This window comes from Thamnophis sirtalis, unplaced genomic scaffold, assembly GCF_051295495.1.
Source record: "Thamnophis sirtalis isolate CommonGarterSnake01/CBP01778 unplaced genomic scaffold, rThaSir2_p1.2 scaffold_1, whole genome shotgun sequence".
Lineage (NCBI taxonomy): Eukaryota > Metazoa > Chordata > Lepidosauria > Squamata > Natricidae > Thamnophis > Thamnophis sirtalis.
The window spans coordinates 17,714,104-17,734,805 of NW_028261381.1; the positions used below are offsets into that span (position 1 = coordinate 17,714,104).

The following is a 20,702-nucleotide window of genomic DNA, read 5'->3' on the forward strand; positions in this document are numbered from 1 at the left end:
CACTCTGCAGGCTTCAGCAGGGCTGGGGCAAGGCAAAAATGTCCCTGTTTTTTTGCTAAAAATGGCCCGTTTTTTGCAAAAAGAGTGGCTTTTTTTTTTTGGCCTTACCCCAGCCCTGCTGAAGCCTGCAGAGTGCTGCTGGGGGTTGAGGGAAGGCAAAAACTTTTTTCCTTACTTACCTCTTCGAAATCTTGATGTGTCTATACACTGGTGCGTCTTATAGTTTGAAAAATATGGTATTTTATATTAACGCAGTTAATATAGTGGTCTGGTGTCTAGGAATATTCAGCTGCCCCAAAAGCGATAAAGTGGTAAAAGGGGACAAAATCTAAACAAACAAATTATTAATGCCAAGTTGTGTACATGAATTAATTTTCTACGTTAGTGGATTTTTCCCATATGTAAATTAAAAAGCAATCTACTGACCAACTGAAAGACTGTCTATTCAAATATTGAGGCCAACCAGAAGCATTCTGAAGGCTTCCAAATGGACCATTGGAGAGAAAATTTCCTTCTACTGTCAGGATGTATCTGTACCTATCAGATTCTGCTATCGACATTAGTTGGCATGTATAACCCTGCCCTCAAATAATTTGACCAATCCCTTTTTAAAACCATGTAAATTAGTGAATATCACCAAATCAGATGCCAGTGAATGTTTATGGAGAGTCTCAATCTTCCATGTCCTGGTTGCCCCAAAGGTGCTTTTCCAAAAGGCAACTGTACTTCCTTGGTGCGTGTTTTTTTTTTAAAAAAAACATGTTGCTTCTCATCCAAGAACTGAAGAAGCTTCTTGGATGAGATGTGATTTTTTAAAAAATATGAGGAACATCCAATTGTCTTTTGGAATATCACCTTTGCGACAGATGGCAGTGAATTTTTCATATTTTAGCAATCATTAGGTAAATGAGAATTATTTTTGAATGTCTCTGTTCAAGTTTAATAGAGGATCTCTGTGTTGTATTATTATGAGTGGGGGAGGTCTATTCCCATTACATTTTTACATCATGAATGAATTTTATTCAACCTTATCATAATGGCAAGTACCGTATTAAGACGACTTTCCTCATACATGCTTCTATCTCTAATTCTCTTTATTTATTGCAAGTCAAATTACATTTGGGCCATTAAGCGTAGAATTGCAATTCCTTTGTTATGGATGTTAAAAAATTAAATTACCGAATCAAAGTAAATAACAAAATTGTTAGGCCATAAATAGTGCTTGCTTAATTTTTTTCATTCCACATATCCTACATGCTGTGTTTATGTATGCAATAAGTATATTTAGTTATGCTTCGCTGCACACAGCACTAATCCATTAGAATTAGTCTGGGGCTATCGCAGTTGGCAAAATTGTGGTGATTAAGTCATTATATTCTCCCAAGGGGCACTCAAGAGAATCATCACAAAGAAGAGTTAGCTCATCCTTAAATACAGGTTAGAAAGTATGTCTCTGAACTCAAAATGAATAGAAACTATTAAAGGTCTTCACAATTCTACCTCAGGAGACTTTCAGTGTATTTATATGTAATTGTTAGATCATAACGTGTGCTTCTATTAAACTATCTTCCTCCCTTCCCACTGCCTTGTAGAATTATAGCTAAACTGTCCTGATACTATATTTTGATCATACCAGTCCAAAACTAAGGAATTGTAACAATCATTACATTTAAAGCAAAATATAGATTAAGCCATTTTAGCTTAATCTATATTAAAAAATAAATCTATATTAAAAATAAACTTAATCTATATTAAAAAATAAACTTAATCTATATTAAAATAAACTTTATAATCCTGAAATGTCTGTACATTATATTTTCCAGAAATAATGCTTTTCTTTAAAATGTAACTAGATGTTAGGTGAAAATGAATCTTACATTAACTAGATTGCTGTTTTCCACTGATGATTAAAATTTCCTTTTTTAAACAGATGCCATGTGAATATCTCTCTCTGGATACAATGGAAAAATGGATAATTTGTAAGTTTAAATTTAACTGATGTGCTTACAATTAATGTCCTTTACTGTGATGTCATAGTATCAATGTGTAAGAAATTGTTGAGAGAACAGAATAGTTGTTCTAGTCTCTGCCCCAATATATTCATAGCATTAACCATATTTTTTGAGTACAGTGGCATAAAATGATGCTAAACAACATTTCATCTTCAGCTGATGTTTTAGGCTTTTCAAATGTAGGTGACAATTTTAACTGATCATTACTAGTAGTTAATTTTTATTGTGACATAAAATGAATGATAGAGGGTAACTGAAGAAAGAAAAAATTGACTCTCGATTCCCACAACATTTTAAGTTGACTATACTAGTAAATTAAAATATGTGTATCTTACAACCCAGGCCCAAACTATATATCTTTCTTTTCTAATACATATAGAGCAAAACTTGAATTAGTAGTTTCTTGGTTTCAAATCTGGTCATGTCAGATTTGGAAGTTGGACTTGGTCATAAAAAAGCTACAGACTATTGCTGAAGAACTGCCCAAGAGAGTTAAAATTGAGACACACAACAATCCTGTTAATTACACTGGCTGGCACAGTGTGTAGTATATACTTGAAGCTTTAGTTCCAATTCCTTTCTCTTTTGTTCAGGTCAAGCAGTGTTAATAGCTGCATGAACTCTTAATTTTTCCAATTTTTAACATTTCTTATAGACATGACCCAAAGAGTTCCATTGAGAATAGTGGGAAGAAAATCAAGAACATGCTTAAATGCCTTCCCTGAAAATCAATGGGAGCTTAAAATGACAAGATTCTTTTTTTAATGTCAAAATTGAGGAACCAAAGGGGGATTTTATGGCTACCTCTCTGAGAAAGGAGTTCAGCTCAAGGACTAACAGGAGGAAACTACAAACAGAAAGTCACAAAAGACCTGTCACTTGACATCATCAATTTATCCATGTGAGAGAAAGCAGGGAGCAATGGTGCTTATTATTCTTACATTTTCTCTTTGAAAGGTCTGGAAACACCTGAACCTCTTAGCCAGCTATTATAAGAGGTAGAATGTTTTGCTGGGGAGATAGTACGGCTGTTTGAGGTTGGCCAGAGGATGGAGGTTTTTAATCCTTACCTGTAACATTTTTGGAATGGCCAATTGAAAAACCATTGTCCTTTTCATAGAATTTAATTTTCTGATGCACTAGATATAAAAGCAAGGAAATGGCTTTTTAAATACACTTACTAGTGCACAACACCATACAAGTTGTTTGCATTTATAGGGATTTGATTGCTACTGGAGACCAAACAAGAATGCCTCTTTTGAAGAAAATAATGAATGTAAAGATAGGAAAGTTTTTCACATTATGTTTCAACATAAAATAGAATATGACATTTTCTCCTAAACCAAGGGTGTGTAGGTTGTTTTTTTTTTTTAAAAAGCATCTAGTATTGCTTTAGGGCTAGACTCTAAAAGTGGATAAGGCCATGATAAAAAATTAATTCAATTACATGCTAATGTAGCTTTAATTAACCACAGGTAATGTGGTTGCTTCCCATACCCTTTTGTTCCATTAAACAATGGGAATCACTCCGTACTATTGAGATTCAGATCAGGGATAGAATGGCTCTAGGGACATAAAAAGTCATTTTGTATATTCTGAATAAATATTTATTTATTTTCTCATTCAATTTCTATGGCCACCCATCTTACTCAATGACTCTGGGTAGCTTACAATAAATATATACATATATATAATTTAAAATACTAGAAACATTTTGAAAGAATAAAAACACTAAAAGGTAGTCCTGGCTTACATATTGTAATTGGGACCAGGACCTCCATTGCCAAACAATGTGGTCCTGTGGCATGATGTCATATGACCATGACAATTTACAATTGCTGCCTACAATCATGTGATCGCTATTTGTAGTCTTCTTCCAGCTACCCCATTGGTCACTTGTCAGCAACTGGCCATGAAGGTTGCAAATAATAATCACATGAACAAAAACACTGCAATGTCTTAATTGTGAACCAGTTGCCAAGCATCTTCGTTGTGATCACATGACCATGGGGATGCTCTTTCTCTCATTCGGAGTTGTAATTTCAAATGATCACTGTATGAGTGGTCATTAAGTAAGGACTGCTTGGTGATTATTTTAAACTGTACAGGGATGTTAAAATGACTATCTTAAGATCAAGAAGGTTGAAAATGTATTAATTGGATGCAATATATTAGCTAATATAAAGAGAAATCTAGTTAAAATTATTCTGTTACATTATTATTGTTATTAATATATGTGTTAATATTTCTTTTTGTTCTTTCTTTGCTTTCTTGTAAATGATATGCCCTGATAATAACTGTTAAAAATATTTTATAAATGAAAAGAAATAATAACAACAACAACAATAATGATAATAATAATAATAATAATAATAATAATAATAATAATAATAATAATAATAATAATAGGATGCAATAAAAAGTGTGCATGATCTATTTTTTGTATGTGTGGGTAGAATGTAATTGATTTGTATCTTAGTATTCTGCTTCAGTTCTTAGTAATTGCTATTTTTATAACTCTGATTTTCCTCCCCTCATTTTAAAGTTGGATTTATTTTGTGCCACGGAATCCTGAATAATGACACAACAGCTTTGACTCTTTGGAAACTCGCTCTTCAAAGCAGCTCTTGCTTGGCACTCTTTCGGGATGAAGTTTTTCATATTCATAAGGCTGCTGAAGATTTATTTGTAAACATAAGAGGGTATGTGGTTTTTTAAAAAAATTATGCATATTATATGATGATTGTGGTATGATAAAATAGGAGAAAGTCCAGATAATTCTTCATTAACAGATTAGTAGAAACAGCAGCATTATCCTCTACCTCGCCCCACTCATTTGTAGCTTTACCATACCCAGATGTTTTCATAATGTTTAATCCTCGTCAAGTCTTGTTAAGATGAATCCAAGGTTGCCTTTAAAGTTATTTGAGAACGTAAATTTAATTAGGGTCCATAATAGGAATATCTGTTGGTAGCATTAACAGATTCAACATTCATGAAGTTAGACGAGAAGATCAGAGTAATTGGTCCACCCTATCCTTTAGGACCAGAGAGAATTACATCTATTGAAGTCTTAGGTGCATGTTTCAACATTCATTAATAGGTTTCATTTTACATTAAATTTAGAGTATTCATAGCATTGAACTTAAAGGCTTGTTGAATCACTAGTACATATTTCATTTGATCGTTATTGAAGTACATAAATGTTTCATTGATCATATCTAGAAGAATGTTTATCTAGTCCTCTCCACCCCCAGAAGGTTTTTTGACTATATTTTTAAAGATCACCCTGTCATTCTAAGCAGCAAACTGTTTCTTAAATTGAAAAGTAAGACAGGCATGGTTTCTATTATGTAAGAAGGACTGGATATATCTTGAAGTAATGCCTGGAGATTTAAAGATAAATGTCCTTAGAAGACCCAAAAGAGAATTGTCTGCTAGGATAAAATACGAATCAAAAAGCAAAGGCATATAGAAACAGTAGGCACTACTTGGAGCTGTTTAACATCTAAAATTAAATCTTACTTTAAACTGTGCTGCTTATTCTATGCCTTCTGATTCTGCAAAGAAAAAGATACATAATCCCTTTTATCTTTCTCTGTGTTTATGTTGGATTTAAATATATTAAGTAATTTGAGGTTTTGAGGAAATTAAGTAAAGGAAGATTTTCTTGTCTTTTGTAACTAGAGCCACAGAAAATGTATATCACCACTATGGTTACACATCTTATTTATATTTGCAGCTATAACAAGCGTATAAATGACATAAGAGAGTGCAAGGAAGCTGCTGTATCACATGCGTAAGTATACTACATTGTAACAATTTTAGAAGGCTGCTAATTATGTATTCATACTCATCTAAATTTTATAGCTTTATCAGTTAAGAAATAGATTTAGATCCCATTTCACAAAGTGAAGGCCATTCAGAGTTTTTCCCTCTCCCTTTCTTGCAGCTGCAGAACTACACAATTCAGAAATGTTATTGGGGTGTGTGTGTGTGTATCTTCTTTTGTGGAATTAGTTTCAAGGGGAGAATATTAACATGTCTCTTTGTGGCTGAACACAATTATCCCCGGGCTTCCTCAGCTGGATTGTCAAATCCCAGTGTGTGTTTTCTATCTTGTAGCTCACTATCTTCCATAGTTGATCTGTTCTTGAATTGTATATTTTTGTTAAAACGCTTTAAGAGCAGAGTTACAAAATAGATGTTAAACAATTCTGGATTGAATTGTTTAAAACTGTATAAAAAACATTAAAAGTAATGTTTATAAATAACAGACTTTAATATAAAAAATAATTAGACTGCAGAACTATATGAATTATCACTAGACCAGAGATTCCCAAACAACTTGAGATTTATTTCTGAAATGTAATATATTGTTAATGTTAATCATAAAGTTTATATTTTTTGAACAGGGGTTCAATGCACAGAGAACGGCGCAAGTTTTTACGGTCTGCACTAAAAGAGCTAGCCACTGTCCTATCAGATCAGCCAGGACTTTTAGGTCCCAAGGTAAATAAATAATGCTAGAGGAAAATAAATATTTTCCTTCAGAATGACTAAATTATGTGGGTTTATCATTCTGGATAATTCCATTTGATATGCATACCTTCTTTAGAAATGAATTGCATTAATAAATATGTCTCTTTCTTTTCAGGCCCTGTTTGTATTTATGGCACTATCCTTTGCTCGTGATGAAATTATTTGGCTGCTTCGACATGCCGATAACATGCCTAAGAAAAGCACGGATGATTTCATAGATAAGTAAGGCAATAGCTGAAATAACTGTGTGGGGCCCTATTTCTTGCAGCTTATGATATGTTTGTTTCTTTATTATGTTTGTTTTTTGATACTGGGTGTTACTTGTATACTGTGATCCCTAGATGGCTTTTATCTCTTGATAGATTAAATAAATGTTTTCTATAACATAGCTCCTGAGGGGTCCTTGTAAAAATGAAATTATATCAAAGCATGGTTATGCATGTTGATTGAAAGTTGTATATCAAGGTTTATATGACATGGTGATTTGAATATGCGCCAGGGATGGATTCCTGCCGGTTCTAACCGGTTCGGTAGAAGAGATTCCACAAATATACCATGCCATTTAGAACCGGTTGGAACACTTGACTCGCTCCCCCCGCTCATTTGGGCAGCAGAGAACGAAAGGAGATCGCATAGCCGAGAGCAAAGGAGACTGCAGCCTCCTTCATTCAAACGTTCGGGCAGTGTGGGGGGGGGCTTTCTCGCAGACCTTCTTTCTTTCTCCAAAGGCATGCGAGAAAGCCCCCTCTCCCATTGCCCAAACGTGTCCCAGAACTGCACCGCAAGGTAAGGGAAGCAGATCTTGGGAGAGACCTTCTGTTCCCCTCCAGAGAGCCTGGATTCCCTTCTGACCTGCCTCCTCCGATCTCCCAAAGTTCTTTCCCCAGTGTGTGATAGCTTTCTACTGGATTCCTCTCTGTCCTGCCTTCTCCGATCTCCCTAATTTCGGCCCTTAATCCTCCAGTTTTCTATTTTTGGGAGTTTTTCCCCTCTCTTCCCCCCCCCCTCCCCCAAGAGTCCCATAAATTTTTGCCACATGGCTTGGGGGTGGTGGTCATGTGACTGAGTGTGCATGAGTGATGTCAAGTTGGCCATACCCGCCCAGTCACATGACCGCCAAGCCAAGCCCACAAAATAGGCCACACCCATAGAATAGGTTCTAAAAAAAATTGAAACCCACCACTGATATGCGCCATAACCAGTATTACATCGAGAAGTGCATTACCGCATTGTATAAAAACTTGATTACAATACAAATGCTTCTTTAATTTAAAATATTAACTACTAGCAGTGTTTAGAAAGTTGAAAAATAAAAATAAGAGGTAAAATGCAAATTGAAAACAACATTGTATTAGTTAAATGAAACTGGACAGGGGCTTTAATTTGTTTCCCCCAAAAGCATTAATTTGTCTATAGAAAGTGAACAGACAAGAAAAGTCATATTAATATTAATTAATGTGAACATGACATAAAAGGTCATATTAATAAAAGTATTGAATAGGGGTTTTTTGTTGCAGTTGTTTTCTCCGCTACCACCACGTAGATAACTAAAGTGGAATCTGAAACATGTTCCCATCAGCAGATTTTTACTGTATTATTACAATGTTGGTGAAACGGCTGCTGATAAATCTTTCAGAATAATGTGATAATTAACATTAATTTAATGTCTTAAAAATAATAAATATGAGATATAAATAAGATAAATATAAATTATGTGCATACTAATGCACATTGGGTGAGAGTGTGAAGAATGTTCCAATATCTCTAAACCTAAAAGCTCTCAAAAATGTTCTCAATATCCTAAAGAAATTTAAAATATTTATGCTAATTAATTCACATACATGGATCATTGTGTTGTAAGCCAATTTTTAAACAGTAGATCTCAAAACCGGTTTGTTCTGTTGTGATATTTGATGAATCAGCAACAAACAAAAACTTCACTGACCCATTATACATAAAGTTAATGTGTGAGTGTGTACAAATAAGCCCATCCATGGATAAGCCAATCCTTGAATTCTTAACCAAAGTAGAAATTGTCCCTTAGGCTAGGCTGATAGAACCTTATGGATCTATCCACTGATGACAGGATATTTTCCAGTAGAATTGCTTCTCTCAAAAGGGAAGACTCCTTGTATGGGAATAGTCCCTGCAATGCTCTTGGATGTATGCCATCATTTTTAATTGATTGCCAGTAGTTCAGTAAATGCCTTATTTATCATAGAGGTTTTGTTTTGGACATCCATCTCTGTTTGTCCTGTTGTTAAAATAGGAACATTTTAACCCTTCCCTTCTTTTCTCTATAGCAGAAGTGGGCAACCTTTTAGTTTTCAAGAGCAGCATTTTAAGAGGCTGAATGGTTCCAAATGGGTAGAACCACATCACACCTTTCTTTGTGGGTGGGGCCCTTTACTTTTTGAGGTTTATTATACAGTTTTCACACGTTTTATATCTGAAACTGGAAGGAAATAAATCCTAGACAGGGGTTTTCCAAAGGCCACATGAAAAGGGCCTACATCTCAAGAGACCATAGCATCACTGGGGGCCTCCCTCTCCTTGGCTCCCTTACATCTTCCTTCCCATTCATCTGGAGGACAAGTGATGATGCTAGATAATTCATCCCTTCTATTTGTCCCCTCTCCACTTCTTTTTAATGTACTTGTTTTCTTCTTAATTATATAGGCTTAGCTGGGACAAACATATAGCTTTTTCAGTAATAAAGTGTTCACTGCCAGGCAAAAAAATCAAGACCATTTATAAGTTTGCAGCATAAATGAACCAGTGAAATGTATACTCAAGAACATAATCAACTAATAGTCAACACTAAATTGGTGCTAAAGATCAACAGAATTCAGAGGGGGGGGGGCTGGACGATCTCTTGTGCCAACACAAGGGCTCTAAGTTGATGGTGCATTTAACGCCACCCTACCAGCTCTGCCTGCACATCTCCTACATTTGCATGAAAAGATACTTCCATGTAATCTTTTCATAAGATACAGGGTTTAATTCTTTTCTCTTTACAATTCTGTCTCAGTGACAACATTACGTTAATAGCGAAAAAGCAAAGTCATCTGAGCTTGTTGGTCTTTTCCCACCCACTCAGATTACCGGGTTTTTTTCCCCACTTGTCAATCACCTGTGTTATTCTGTTCCTTCAGGCACATAGCAGAACTGATTTTCTACATGGAAGAGCTTAGAGCACACGTACGAAAATATGGCCCAGTGATGCAAAGATATTATGTTCAATATCTATCAGGTTTTGATGCAGTTGTTTTAAATGAACTTGTACAGGTGAGTGGTGAAGATTTTGCCATGAAATTTGATAAAATTTACAAGAGTTGGATTAAATACTGTTGTGTTTATTTTTTTGAAATTCCAAGTCAGTGTAAAAGCCTATGTTTCCTATAAAAAGATGCACTAGTGATAAAAAACATTTTTAAGGTCTCCGTATTTTTACTTACAATCGATCACCTTTTTCCAGTGTCCACTAGATGGGGCTCAATGTTTGTCCTTCATCAAAGAGTCATTAAGATGTTCAGAAGGAAAAATAGTTACCAATCTGCTTATATTTTAAAACTATAAATGCATGTAATAAAGTTGAAGGTTCTTGTAACAAGGAAAATACATATGAGGACATCACAGCAGAAGTGAAAACAGTAAAAGCAAACAACTAGTACCTCTCTTCCCTATTGTATTAGTGTACTTAGTAAGCTTTGGTTATTTGATTTATGAATTTAGCTGAGCTTCAAGATGGGTAACAGAAATTGAACTGCAATCTATAGACAAAAAGTTAAAAGCATGTGTTGAAAAAGAACACTCGTTTTAATTAAGAAAAACCTGGGGAAAAGAATCCATCCTGACTGCGCATCTAAACAGAGGAAATATGTTTCATGGAACTCTGAAGAAGCCTCCAACCCTTTAAGAGAACTATATAAGTCAACATTGGCCATCAGTGGCATTTTTAGAAGCCTTTTCTCCATGTTTCAATAGCTTCCAAAAAAAGAGATGGTCCTGCAGATAACCAGGTTATAACTATACAATGGAGATACAGATAGACAGAAGATAGATAGATTAGATAGATAGATAGATAGATAGATAGATAGATAGATAGATAGATAGATAGATAGATAGATGATAGATAGATAGATAGATAGATAGATAGATAGATAGATAGATAGATAGATAGATAGATAGATAGATGATAGATGAAAGAAAGAAAAAAGAAAGAAAGAAAGAAAGATCGATCAGTCATTTGTGTGGCACTTTGAGACTCACAAGGAAATTCTCTTCCATGAATTAAGCTTCCACGTATTTCAGCTCTATCTAGCATGGTTGACAAGTTGTCTAAAACATTTGATAGTAACTATTAGGTTGGCTATCCCTGAATGCCAGAATTTGACTTTTAAAAGTTCTCAACTTATTGGAAAATTTTAAAAAAACTATATGCAAAAAAAGTTCTCAACTATCTTTAATTAAAATATCTAGTTTTCCTGCTTTCATCAATAACCTCTTGGGCTTATATTATGTAGATATTGGGGTGGGGGAGTGTTAACATATAGTTAATTTTTGTTTGTAATTATTTTAGCCTGATAGCCATGAAAGAATATTAAGAACAGTTTTCAGATTAAATTTTACTGTCTGATTTTATTTTCTTAATAACTGTCTATAAAATTATGTACTCTCCTTATTACTCACCCTCTTTTATACATAGATGGCATGCATCAGATTTTATATACTGTCAACACCACTTAGAATGCGCGCGCGCGCACACACACACACACACACACACACGCACATATATATATATATGGGAAGGAATGCAAGTAATGGGGAAGGAAAACTTGGGGGGGGGGGGGTTAATATGAACAACCACCTTCCTACATCAGTTTAAAGCAGCAAGCAACTAAACAATTCCAGGGGGAAAAAAGTTGCTTTAAACAATTACAGAGACTTATTAAATCCACACTTACATAGGTTCCCAAGCATCTTTTTATAATTAATATATAGAGAAAGAGTGTGTGTGAGAGAGTGTTTTTGCGTACATATAAGAATTCCCTTTTGTGGTCACTTGCAATTAGTGGCTGATTACAGAATTAACTAATGCTATAACTTGTTCCCTTTATACATTTAGAATCTTTCAGTGTGCCCTGAAGATGAATCCATCATTATGTCCTCTTTTGTAAACACTATGACCTCCTTGAGTGTGAAACAAGGTAAATGTGTGTGAGAGAGAGAGAGAGAGGGAGGGAGGGAGGGAGGGAGGGAGAATGAAATTAAAGGATTTAAAAGGAATATGGTTTAGGTGAGTTCCATAATCTTCATTCCTCATTAAAAGCTTACAGTAGGGAGTGGCAGAAGAGTAGAAATCTTTTGAGATGTCCAGATCTCGAAAGATCTTAATATTTACAAATGACATTGTGAGGTTGCAACCGTTAGTATATCTAATCTTTTTATTTATTCAGGGGCATCTATAACAGTGAAAGTATTCTTGCTTGAAAGTGCTGATTCCTGCCTTCTATCATTCTGAACAGTGTTGTACATACAAATATATAGAGAATATCTGTTTCATGCAGCTGTTTTAACCAAGTAATTAGGTGTCTTTGAACAATTTTGAACAATAAGTGTATTTGAACAATTCTCTCCCCCCACCCAACACATTTTGCATAGGATTAAAAATAATCAGCAAAAATTCTGATATTAAATGCAACATTTTAAGATTGTGCATTAATAGTGTGTTACAGAGTTGATTTTTCATTTCCTTCTATGCTGCAGTTGAAGATGGAGAGGTATTTGACTTCAGAGGAATGAGGCTTGATTGGTTTAGATTACAGGTAAGAATTATCTTCTTGTGTTCTAAAGTATTTTGCTTGTTTTCTGCTCTAGATTCTAGATCATTTTCAACTAAACTAATAATTTTTAAGTATTTGATTTCATATTTTTAGATCTATATTTCCTGAGCATAAGTGAATTTACTGAATAATAATAAATGAACTTAAATGATTAAAGCTGCCATCTTGCTCTGCTAGCAGAAAGTATATTTGCTATATGTTCTCGTGCATGGATGGTAAATGGAATAATTTGCATATGGCCATCTGTGTTTGGTTATTTGGAACAAAATAATATCCAAATTAACATTAACAGGCCTAGATATAGATTTTTTACACTAGAACTGATAATTCCTAAATAGAGATGTTTTTAGAAGTTGTCTACTTTATTGTTTCATATAATCATAAATATTCATAATGTGAGGATAAAACATACTATACCATTCATATGGTTAGAGAACAAAATATAAAAATCTAAGATTGCCTACATGGACACTGCCTGGTGATAGGAAGAGTAGTTTCTCAAAGATTCCATTGATTTTGAGTTGTTAATTTTTAAGTATATTCCTTTTAAAAAAAAACTATAATACAACATACAACATTGATCTGATTCAACCAATTATACCTCGGTTTAAAGGTGAAATATGCCCAGATTTTAATGGACATCTGTATACTTTGTTCCATGTCTTTTATGGTGAAACAAATCAATGTGTCCTTGATTAATTAATCATCTCCCATCTCATAATCATAGGATATGTTTTATATTACAATAACTCATGCCTTTAAAACAAAAAGGCCTTTTGTTAATCTTAGGCAATAATTTGTTGCTGACAAGCAAGCAAATGTTATTTTTCTCTATCTCTGTTGCAGTCTTCCTATATTTATAGCTGTTAGATGGCATTACATTGATTTGTGCTGGCATAACTTCCTATATGATTTCATTCATTCTTATTGTACATGTTGGAAAGAGCTAATGGCAGTCCAATATCCTGCAGGGGCTTTAAAAGCAATGTTCAAATTAGGTTGTTTTTTTTTAAAAGAAAAAGAAAAAGCTGCTTCGGTGTCAGGAAGTAGGATGCTGTTAAATCAAACACTGATTCTGTGTGAGCGTTTCAGTGAAAATACAAGCTATTCTGGCAAGGCCTTGTAGAAACTGGTCAATTGACAGAACTGCTTCCAATTTGTGATTGCTTCTTCTAGCTGTATCTGGGCAGAAGAAGCATTTGTTTGGATAAGTATATGAACCATTTATTTATGTTCACGTAAAGAGGCAGGCTAGTGTCACTTGTCTAACCATCTACAAATCAATATGTCAATCTTTGGAGTATTGAATATGTGAGCCGTGATGGCACAGTGGTTAGAATGCAGTACTGTAGGAGTTCAATTCTGAGTGGCTCAAAGTTGAGTCAGCCTTCCATCCTTCAAGATGGGTAAAATGAGGACCCAGATTGTTGGGGGCAATAAGCTGACTCCGTAAACCTCTTAGAGAGGGCTGTAAAGCCCTATGGAGTGGTATATAAGTCTATGTGCTATTTCTATTTTTGGCATTATATTTTCTAGAAGCTCTAAAATGCATAGTCATCTTAATCTGGAGAACAATCCTTTTCATAAAATAAACATAATTACTCACTTAGACGTGGCCCTTGTTTAAAGCAAAAGGATGGGGTAACACCAGGTTATTTGAAGAAATGTAAAATAAAGTGTTACAAATAGAGATCTGTAATAACAGTTGTATAGCCAAATCACTTTAGAGAGGCTTTGTGGCTTGTTCTTGATGAATTTATTGCACGTACTCCAAGTGTATCCTTGTAGAAAGATCCCATTGTTAAACCCAAATCAGTTTTTCTTGTAAGTTGCTTTTGAGATAATGTGTAAGTCTGGTTTTCCTCAGTTGTTCAAAGAACAAGATTTAGAAGAACATACTAGTCTTTTTATATAACGTTGGATATCTTTTTCAAATACTGCAGGAGAATATGCTTAAAAATTGAATTCTGCATTTGGACTTAAGTTTTTGGCTGTAAACAAACCTAGAATTTTTTAACGTACTGTTTTAAGTAACATTTATTTAATTGCTAATTGGCACATTACTATTTTGATCTGATTTGTCTTTCATCCCACTCAGCTTTATAAAAATATTGAAGCAATAAATGCTTTATAAGGAAAATAAGTAGCTTCCATAATTCTGGATTGAGCTGATAAATAAAAGTAACAGCAAAAATAGTCTTCCTAGGTTCTCAAATGACTCTTATCAATTTACTTATTTATAATTACCATTGGAAAAAATAGATTGTTTATGCACACAACGTTGTTAAGGAGCATTTTGAAATTTTCCAAATGGTGATTGATTAAGGTGACCTGTCCCAAGTTAAGGAAAATATAAGAAAAACATATTTTGCTTTATATTTCATTCAGTTTTATTACATAAATACTTCCATATAAATGGTGACAGATTCTCTCAGAGGAATAGATCTTAGCCTGGGATTCCTCTTTTGTTTATTTTCCTTGTGTTGTTTTATATTTACAGGCTTATACTAGTGTGTCCAAGGCTTCACTTAGTCTTGCTGACCACAGAGAACTTGGAAAGATGATGAATACAATAATTTTCCACACAAAAATGGTAGACTCTTTGGTTGAAATGTTGGTTGAAACATCAGATCTTTCTATATTTTGGTACGTCAAATTTCATTTACTTCTGAACTTTTAATATTTGTCTAAAGAAAAAGTACAAACTATGAAATACTGTAAAATGTCTGCTGTTAACATGGTTAGATTGCATTCTTGCTACTAAATTGCAATTTGTTCTTGTGTAGGACCCACTTAATTCAATAGAACAATTTTGAATAGATGTTACAGAATGCACGTATTAGTACATATTATGAGCTACTTTGATTCAGAGATTGGAAACCATTTAAATCTGGATTTTAGTCCTTTGATACTGACAAAAGAGTAGGAATACAGCTACTGGTTTTATTAAATTGTATCAGTTTAATCTGATACAATCTGATTCACCTAGCCCTGTGATGGCGAACCTATGGCACGTGTGAGCACCAGAGCGCTGAAAAGCAGCCCAAACCCAGGCTGTTTTTAGGACTGTTTGGGGGGCCAAAACAACAGGCATCCACGTGCCGGCCACCTGGTCCCAGCACGCACAAAGACTAGCTGGCCAGCGCGCATGCCGGAAACCCAAAGACCAGCTGGCCGGCATATGCATGCACACATGTTCCGGTTTGGGCACTCGGTGCTGAAAAGGTTCGCCTCACTGAACTAGCCTCTCTGCCATGCTATTGCTTATATACTTGTTGATAGTAGCATACCTGAGGTGGGAAGAAATATATCTTGTGTGAAGGCCATAAGGGGGATGTTACCAAAGACAAGTAGGCTAGCAATGGGTGTAGAGTTGGATCATTGCTGCCAGCCATGCCATTCATCTGTTTGACAATTGGTGGTGGAATGCAGCAACGAAAAGGAGTGTGTGTGTGTGCCATCCAATCAGTTTTGACTCCTGGAAACTGCCCTTTGCAGTTTTCTTGGCAGCATTTTTTAAAAGTGGATGTGTTATAGGGCTGAATGAGAGTGACAGACCTAAGGTCTTCCAGCTGACTTTGTGCCTAAGCCAGGAATAACACTCAAGTGTCCCCATTTCTAGACTGGTGCCTTATAACCACTATACCAAATAGGCAACAAGACACAGGTACACCCTTTTTCATTATTTTGCTTTTATGTTTCATAATCAAAATCCATTTAGAAACATTCCTCTGCAGTTGACACTGGGGTGAATTTTTAAAAGGTTGTTCTGCTCTTTTTCTTCTTTCAAGACAACCATGATGACTTATTTGAACTGGAGATTGATTCTGTTGCAATTTATTATTGCCCTAAATATACTTATTCCTCTAATTTTAATAGGATAGGAAAGGATAGAATAGAATAGAATAGAATAGAATAACATAGTTGGAAGGGATCTTGAAGGTCTTCTAGTCCAACCCCCTGCTTAGAATAATTTGTGAAGCTCTCATGTTATATCGTGTTTCAGTCTTTAGATAAATAGAATATAGGATATTATTTCTGGTATTTTAAATGTATGCACTTTGTAGCATGTTTTATACTGTTTATTGATATAAAACACTTTTTTACAAGTAAAATGAAAATGAATCATAATTCTGAACAGTTTTTACAGTCGTGCTTTTGAGAAGATGTTTCAGCAGTGCTTGGAATTGCCCTCCCAGTCCAGATATTCAATTGCATTTCCGCTGCTTTGCACTCACTTTATGAGCTGTACCCATGAACTGTGCCCAGAAGAGGTAATACTGTGACTTAAAGTATCCCTTGCATAAATAGAAAGAGAAGCTGGAGGATCATACTGTTTTTATGTATATAAAGGCAAGACTAGATTAGGGTGTCTGCTTCATCAGCCACAATGAATCTGGTTGAACGCAGTTCAAAAAATTGTCTGTGGTATTAGAAATTCCTCCATTCTTGACAAATAAAAAAACAGAGAGGGATGGGTATGAATTCATTAATACACACATATAGATAAATACATTAAAATTTAAATCAGTGTTCAAATGTGCCAACTAGTTTATTAAAACATTTACATCTCTATAAGTGACCCTTTGGACAGCGGAAACTTAAAATACATGGAACATAACCTGATACATGATACAAAGACGGGTTCAGGTAGAAAGACGTGGTTCCTATCAGATCAACCTGACAGTCTTCTTGTGGCAATGTTGAAGAAAGGGGGGGAAATTGGTTTAGAGGTAATATGTCAGAAAGTAAGGAATGCATTTCTGTCTCGTCCCCAACTCAGCAAGATTTCAAAAGAGACAGATAATTCTTAGCTGATTAGTTTCATTCCTTCTAAGTTAAGGATTTTTAAAAATGTGTGGTATAAAATAATTCATATTCGTTCACATCAGTGGTGGGATCCTCCCAGTTTGGTGATCACGCGATTTGCGTGTGCATGTGCAGTTTGAAGAAATCTTCACTTCCGGGTTTCTTCGAAGAAGTAACACAGCTGATTCACGCAGCAATTTGCTCTGCTGCGCGAATCAGCTGAGAAGATAACGGTAGGAAATTAGCGCGGGTGGGTGGGCCCATCAGATCATTGGGGAGAACTGGTTCGCTCCCAGCTGATCATCGGAGCTACCAGTTCGCCTGAACCGGTCCAAACCGGTAGAATCCCATCTCTGGTTTGCATATTTCTGGGGTGGAAAGAGATTAGCTAGGTATAGTAAGAATGCATGTCATCTCTTCAATGTTAATACTTTTGAAGGGAGGTCTAGCCATGTGTACTCAATATATTTTTTTATTCATTAGATTTATATCCTTTTGCTCAGTGTGTATAACCGAATATTTTAATGTAGTGACTAAACTATAAAGATTAAGACTATTTGCTGTGATGTTAGTTCAAATAAATTTTAAAAGCTATTTTCAATGAGGATTAATGATCTCCTAATTTTAAAAGAATAGAAAAATTGAGAATTGATTTATCTATCTTGATAGAGACACCACATTGGTGATCGCAGTCTCTCCTTGTGTAACATGTTTTTGGATGAAATGGCTAAGCAGGCTCGGAATCTTATCACAGATATTTGTACAGAGCAATGTACCCTAAGTGACCAGGTGAGAATTAAATCTTGTTATTTTTGTACTGTAACTAAATGAAACTCGGTACTATGCAATAATTATACATTCTTTGTTTATCCCTGCCTGTAACCTTTGTCTTCCATAGTTTACCTTGTCCCCCACTCACATTGAAAAGACCTTTGGGCACAAACCTGTTTTTTTCCTCCACTCTATGTGAAATGTCACCTATATAAAATGAAAAATATATAAAGTAAGAAAAAAACTTGAATATTTGTGAGATCATCTCCAATTTTCGGAGTATAAGATGCACACACCCCCAAAAAAAGAGGGTGAATATTTGGGTGCGTCTTATACACCGAATGTAGGCAAAAACGCAACACACAGAGGAGGTGATGGTCTGTGGCAATCCCTGCAGCCTGGGACAGCTGATTGGGGGTATTCCAGGAGGCCAATCTACCCGCCAATCAGCTGCTTATGCTGAATCAGGCTGCAATAATGTGCAGAAGCTGACTTAGCTGTTCGCTATTTGCTGCAGGGATGTATCAGAGTTTGCAGCAGCAATCACATTCAGAAAGCACACACAAGTAACTGATTCAGTAGGATTCAATAACTTCTCTTTATATATAATATAACACATTAAGTAAATATTCAATACCAAAAGCAGATTTTCGAATGTGGTAGTTCAGCAGAGGAGAGAAGTTTCAGTTTTAGTTTCAGATATCAGCACAGCATGCAGTTTTGTATAGAACAAGCTACGTCCTGGCTCCTTGCTGTCTCCTTCCTTGTTGCTCATACAGCAAATACTGTTTGTTTCCAAACAGCTCTCAACTCTCTCACACACTGACAGGACGCTAGCCAGTTGAATACCATGGATGCTGGTAGGGAGAGGCAGAATTTTTTTCTCTTATTTTCCTCCCCAAAAACTAAGATGTGTCTTATATTTTAGAGCATCTTATACTCCGAAAAATACGGTAACTGCCCATTCTATAAGATCTGAAACCTTAGTTCTGATGTGAGCCAGGATGATAAACCTCCTGGAATAATAAAGGTTGCATGCCTACTCCCCAGTTTAATGTGTTTTACTATATGATATTTGAGTTTATCATGTTCCATATTGTAACATTTTCACCCTTGTTAACTGCTCAAAGTCGACTTGGCTAAAGTGGGGGAGACATAAAATTGGATGGATAGATGGGCAGACAATCCCAGCAATTTATGTATTGTTACATAATATAATATTTAAATTCCTAATGATGTCTTTTTCATAATAACCCAGTCTATTTCAAACAGAAACCAGCATAGCCTTTCATAATTGGAATAAACAGAAATTAGAATAAAATCATTTTTCAATTTTAAATGTTGTCATTACCGCATTGCAAGTGGGTAAAATCCTGGAAATGGGACAGTCTTACTCAAATCCTCAAAGGCAAAATGATACTGAAGATCCAAAGTGCAGTATTGCAAATGGAATTAGGTTTTTTTTTTAATTGTAACCTGTTTTGAATTTTTTTTCCCTCTCCTTTTTTAAGTTACTGCCAAAACATTGTGCCAAAACCATTAGCCAAGCAGTGAACAAAAAGTCAAAGAAACAGACGGGTAAGAAAGGAGAACCAGAAAGAGAAAAACCAGGCGTAGAAAGCATGAGAAAAAATAGGCTGGTAGTGACCAAGTGAGTAATTCTGAGATTATTTATATTTAAGTAGATATTTGCCTTTACTTTTCTTCTGTCTTTTATATACACACATAAATATCGTGCTCTTCCCTTTCGGGCTAAGTAGTGCTGTGCAAAAGGCAAAAAAGGAGGGAGGAATAGTTAAACTACTTAAAAGCACAAGATAAGAGAAAGGAGAGGAAATACAGCTAAATATATTTTGCAATCGTACCATTCACTATACCTCCCCCATAGCTTTCTATCCTTGAAGCCTTCCTTGTTTCTACCACATCACATATGATTTTATTCCCTATTCACTCCTTCCTTTTTGAGAATATAATCAACTCCATCAATCTCACCTTTCTCTTGAATCAGGCACTATCCTTTTATATATGACCAAACCATCACAGCATTGCTCTTTTTTTTTTTCACTGATCATGTACATTTATATTCAGTCTATAATCATTTATCACTTACCTTGGTGTTTAATAACTTAATTTGATAGTTTAATTTTCAGGCCCATGCTTTAATTTACACCATATACTTACTGCCTGCCATTCTCTGCATCATTCGGGACTCTATTTTGTTTTACAAAAGCATGTGGACATTCATGATGCCAACCAACATAATCTATAACATCATCATAAACACCTTCGCAAATATATTTAAAAACCAGGGAACATTTCACATCTTTGTCTTTCTCCCCCGTTTTGTGTTGAATCATTTGCTAAACATTCCACTCTCTTGCATGTTCTTCTGTCATATACTAGTGTTACGACATTAATTAGCCAATTTTCAATTGCATATTTGCAGAAAATATTCCAGAATTCAGTTCTATTCACTTTATCAAATGTTTTCTCTGAATCAACAAAGGAAATGCTTCTCATATTTACCTCAATTACTGCTACAGAACACTAATTGGTCTGCGTGCTCCCCACTCAGTTAAACTTAACAGGATGTTCCAAATTTAGTTTGTCACCTCTTAGACCTTATCAATGAGAATCCTGCTTAAAACCTTCCTTGGCATATAGTAGTGGCCTCCAACCCTGTCCAGTTCAGCGGACTGGCGCGAGCGGGGAAGAGAGGACA

General features: G+C 35.2%; 1 protein-coding gene across 8 annotated transcripts in view; it reads left to right on the forward strand.

Moving 5' to 3' along the window:
• The window catches only part of NCKAP1 (NCK associated protein 1), a 71,228-nt gene that overhangs the window by 34,510 nt on the left and 16,016 nt on the right, over positions 1-20,702 (forward strand). For all 8 annotated transcript variants that reach the window (XM_087708161.1, XM_087708165.1, XM_087708179.1 and 5 more), the window contains 12 exons: positions 1,931-1,979; positions 4,558-4,714; positions 5,755-5,811; positions 6,428-6,524; positions 6,670-6,776; positions 9,710-9,842; positions 11,683-11,764; positions 12,324-12,382; positions 14,901-15,046; positions 16,542-16,674; positions 17,879-17,998; positions 19,492-19,631. In XM_087708161.1, coding sequence (XP_087564287.1) covers positions 1,931-1,979; positions 4,558-4,714; positions 5,755-5,811; positions 6,428-6,524; positions 6,670-6,776; positions 9,710-9,842; positions 11,683-11,764; positions 12,324-12,382; positions 14,901-15,046; positions 16,542-16,674; positions 17,879-17,998; positions 19,492-19,631 — 1,280 coding nt within the window. The remainder of the gene's footprint in view (positions 1-1,930; positions 1,980-4,557; positions 4,715-5,754; positions 5,812-6,427; positions 6,525-6,669; positions 6,777-9,709; positions 9,843-11,682; positions 11,765-12,323; positions 12,383-14,900; positions 15,047-16,541; positions 16,675-17,878; positions 17,999-19,491; positions 19,632-20,702) is intronic.